At 32.6% G+C, this 2,873-nt stretch overlaps 1 protein-coding gene across 1 annotated transcript in view; it reads left to right on the forward strand.

Annotated features, from left to right (window-relative positions):
* Nucleotides 1-2,222: 2,222 nt before the first annotated feature.
* LOAG_18786 (small heat shock protein) overlaps nucleotides 2,223-2,873 on the forward strand; it is a gene marked incomplete at both ends in the record, with an annotated part of 932 nt that continues 281 nt past the window's right edge. The window contains 2 exons of the mRNA XM_020451448.1: nucleotides 2,223-2,405; nucleotides 2,609-2,836. Of these exons, the coding sequence (XP_020304767.1) occupies nucleotides 2,223-2,405; nucleotides 2,609-2,836 (411 nt within the window). The remainder of the gene's footprint in view (nucleotides 2,406-2,608; nucleotides 2,837-2,873) is intronic.

The raw sequence follows: 2,873 nt of genomic DNA on the forward strand, positions 1-2,873 counted from the left end.
CGTCAATTGCGTTCTGTCTATTTGCTTTAACAAATAGCTCTGTTCCTTATGCGCTAACAAAGGTGCTAATTCTTGTAATTTCAGAGCTGTACCAGAACCATCCCTATTCAAGGAGGTGGAAGATCCTAAAAGATACCAAAAGCATTTTAAAGGTATATTTCAACTAGATCAAGTTAAATAGACGATATCGTATTCAACGACAGTGGGTTTCCTTTTTATATTGTTATCGTCATTCATTTGTCTTGTTCAAATCGTAATTGCTGACTTCGTTGTTGCGCTGACAAACTTGTCGCAATAAATGTTTAATTACCTATGTTTGAGGTATTACCAACCAAAAAGACAGGAAAGAATCTTGAATCGTTGTTACGGTTGAAGAAAAACGTCGACATCGCTTGTTCGATTGGCATAGATGACGAATAGCTGATAATATTTGATTAATATTATAATACAATTATCAGAGAATATTGGAGATAAAGTTGATCACTGGCTTATTCTCATCTTTTTAAGGAACTTTAATAGAATTTCATAAGGGGTAGACAATGATAACAAATGCTGGATTGAATCAATGCGCATTGTTAATGAGAAAGTTGTATGTGAATTTATAATAACTATATCATCGTTACTCAATACATTAGTTCTTTGTTGAATTGCTTATATTCGATAAATAGATATATTTTGCAATAAAATTATAAAATTGAGAAAAACTATAAGATTGAAAAAAAACAAATTTTCTTTTGTAAGAAAACAATACAAATAAGAGGAAGTATTGTACATTTTTTACTTTATATTATTGGAATATCCCGGGAGAATTATCAAAAATTTTTGATATTTCCTTAAAATCAATGAGTACATCAATAACTCTCTTCAATGCAAAAAGAAAGCAATCACAGGAATTGAAGTCATTCAATTTTGTGGAAATTTGAATATGCTAAGTGAAAAGTTTATGGCGAGATAAGAATGTATCAAATGTCTCTCTATAAAGCATCATTCTTAATAAGATCAAAAAAGGGTGAATAATTATAATGTATTCCTTCCATTAAGTTATAATTATAGGACATTTGCAAATGTCCCATTAATCATTATGTTAACCATTATGGCCTCATTAACTTCAATGATCGAACAAGAACGAATAAGATAAGTTTATGATATGTATGAGACATTTGGGCTTTTGCAAAAAAAAAAAAAAAGTGCAGAATATCAACAGGGAAAGAAAGTAATGCATGGTATTTCTACTTAATGTATTCATTTTTCAGCCAAGTAAATTGATATTAAATTTCAGCCAAGTAAATTGATACTAAGTTTCAGCCAAGTAAATTAGTACTAAATTTCAGCCAAGTAAATTGATTAATCACATTACTGGCGTTTGCGACATCAGCGTACATCATTTATTCAGGTAGGGCTTTCAATATATGAAATTTTAAAATGCTCGAAAAAAAAGAAATCCCGATAAACGATGTTATTTAGCATTCAAACATCTGTTGTATTGAACATTTCACATTTTTCAAAAGTACATAAAGAAGGAAAAAAAAAACAAAGAATGTTATCAGCAACATAGCAGATATTTAATCGATATGAAATGAAATAGAGATACTATTTTTGTTTGAAATAATGAAAGATTCTGATCGAAAGAGTATATAAATAGAGGATGTGATGAATCAACTGGATCCAGTCAAAGAATCATCCACCTAAATTCCCTTTATTCTTCTCCGGTCCAGCGAGAGATGGATGATCCATTCGATGGTTCTTTTTATGCTTACCTTTACGTCGGCTACTTTCTTTTCTCCAGTTTATTTCATGAGAATAAAAAATGATTGCTTGTTTTCAATGAAAAAACAAAATTTGTAAGTAACTTTTCGAAATGAGCCTAAGGATGCATATTTCCTATTAGTACTTGGATCGTTTGATATAATAAGCATTAGGATGGCAAGATTATCCTCACGGATTAAACGGATAATTTCCTTTTTTCTATTCCATTAGTTGAATTTATTAGCAGGCGGGTTAATAAATGTATTCTAACATTTTCCATTTTTACTCCTTGTACTAGGCCAGCAAGGCTTACAGTACCTGTTGCGTCCTTGCCCGTATTTATACTAATTCATTCATATCTTCTGCATTGGTTAGTTGTGTAATTTTGATTTGGTCAAACGTTTTTCGAATTTTAATTACTTTTTCAATTATTTCTAAGTTTAGAAGAATTTGGCTATCATTCAGTAAACTGAACAATGTCACTTTTCCGCTATAATCCTCGCGATTATTTCTATACCTCACCGATGGAACGTTTCATAGTAAATCTCCTCGACAACACATTCGATGACAGATCATATCGATCGCTGCAAAGTGTCGCGCCATATTGGCTACATCAACCGGCACTGAACGAATGTAATATCGGGAACGCGCTTGGCGAGGTAATTGTAACTTTTCATTGAGACTTCCCATATTTTTAGGATACATGGGATATTCATACTAATCACATGGTTTCACATGAAATGTCGTCCTCTTTGTCCTTTTTTTTGTTTTTATTGTCCCAAAATTTGCCTGATCACTTAGTATGTAAGGCAATAGATCGCGAAAGTCTCCTTCGAAAAGTTTCAAATGTTATAATTTCCAGATTTTGGATGAGAAAGACAAGTTTGGAGTTCAAATTGATGTTTCCCATTTTCATCCCAAGGAACTTTCGGTATCGGTTCGAGATCGTGAACTAAGTATTGAGGGTCATCACAAGGAGCGTACTGATCAGTCGGGACATGGTAGTATCGAACGTCACTTCGTTCGAAAATATGTTATGCCAGAAGAAGTGCAACCTGACACCATCGAGTCACATTTGTCCGATAAAGGAGTGTTGACAATTTCTGCAAGCAAAACAATTGCCGGCT

Source organism: Loa loa (genome assembly GCF_000183805.2).
Source record: "Loa loa unplaced genomic scaffold supercont3.526, whole genome shotgun sequence".
NCBI lineage: Eukaryota > Metazoa > Nematoda > Chromadorea > Rhabditida > Onchocercidae > Loa > Loa loa.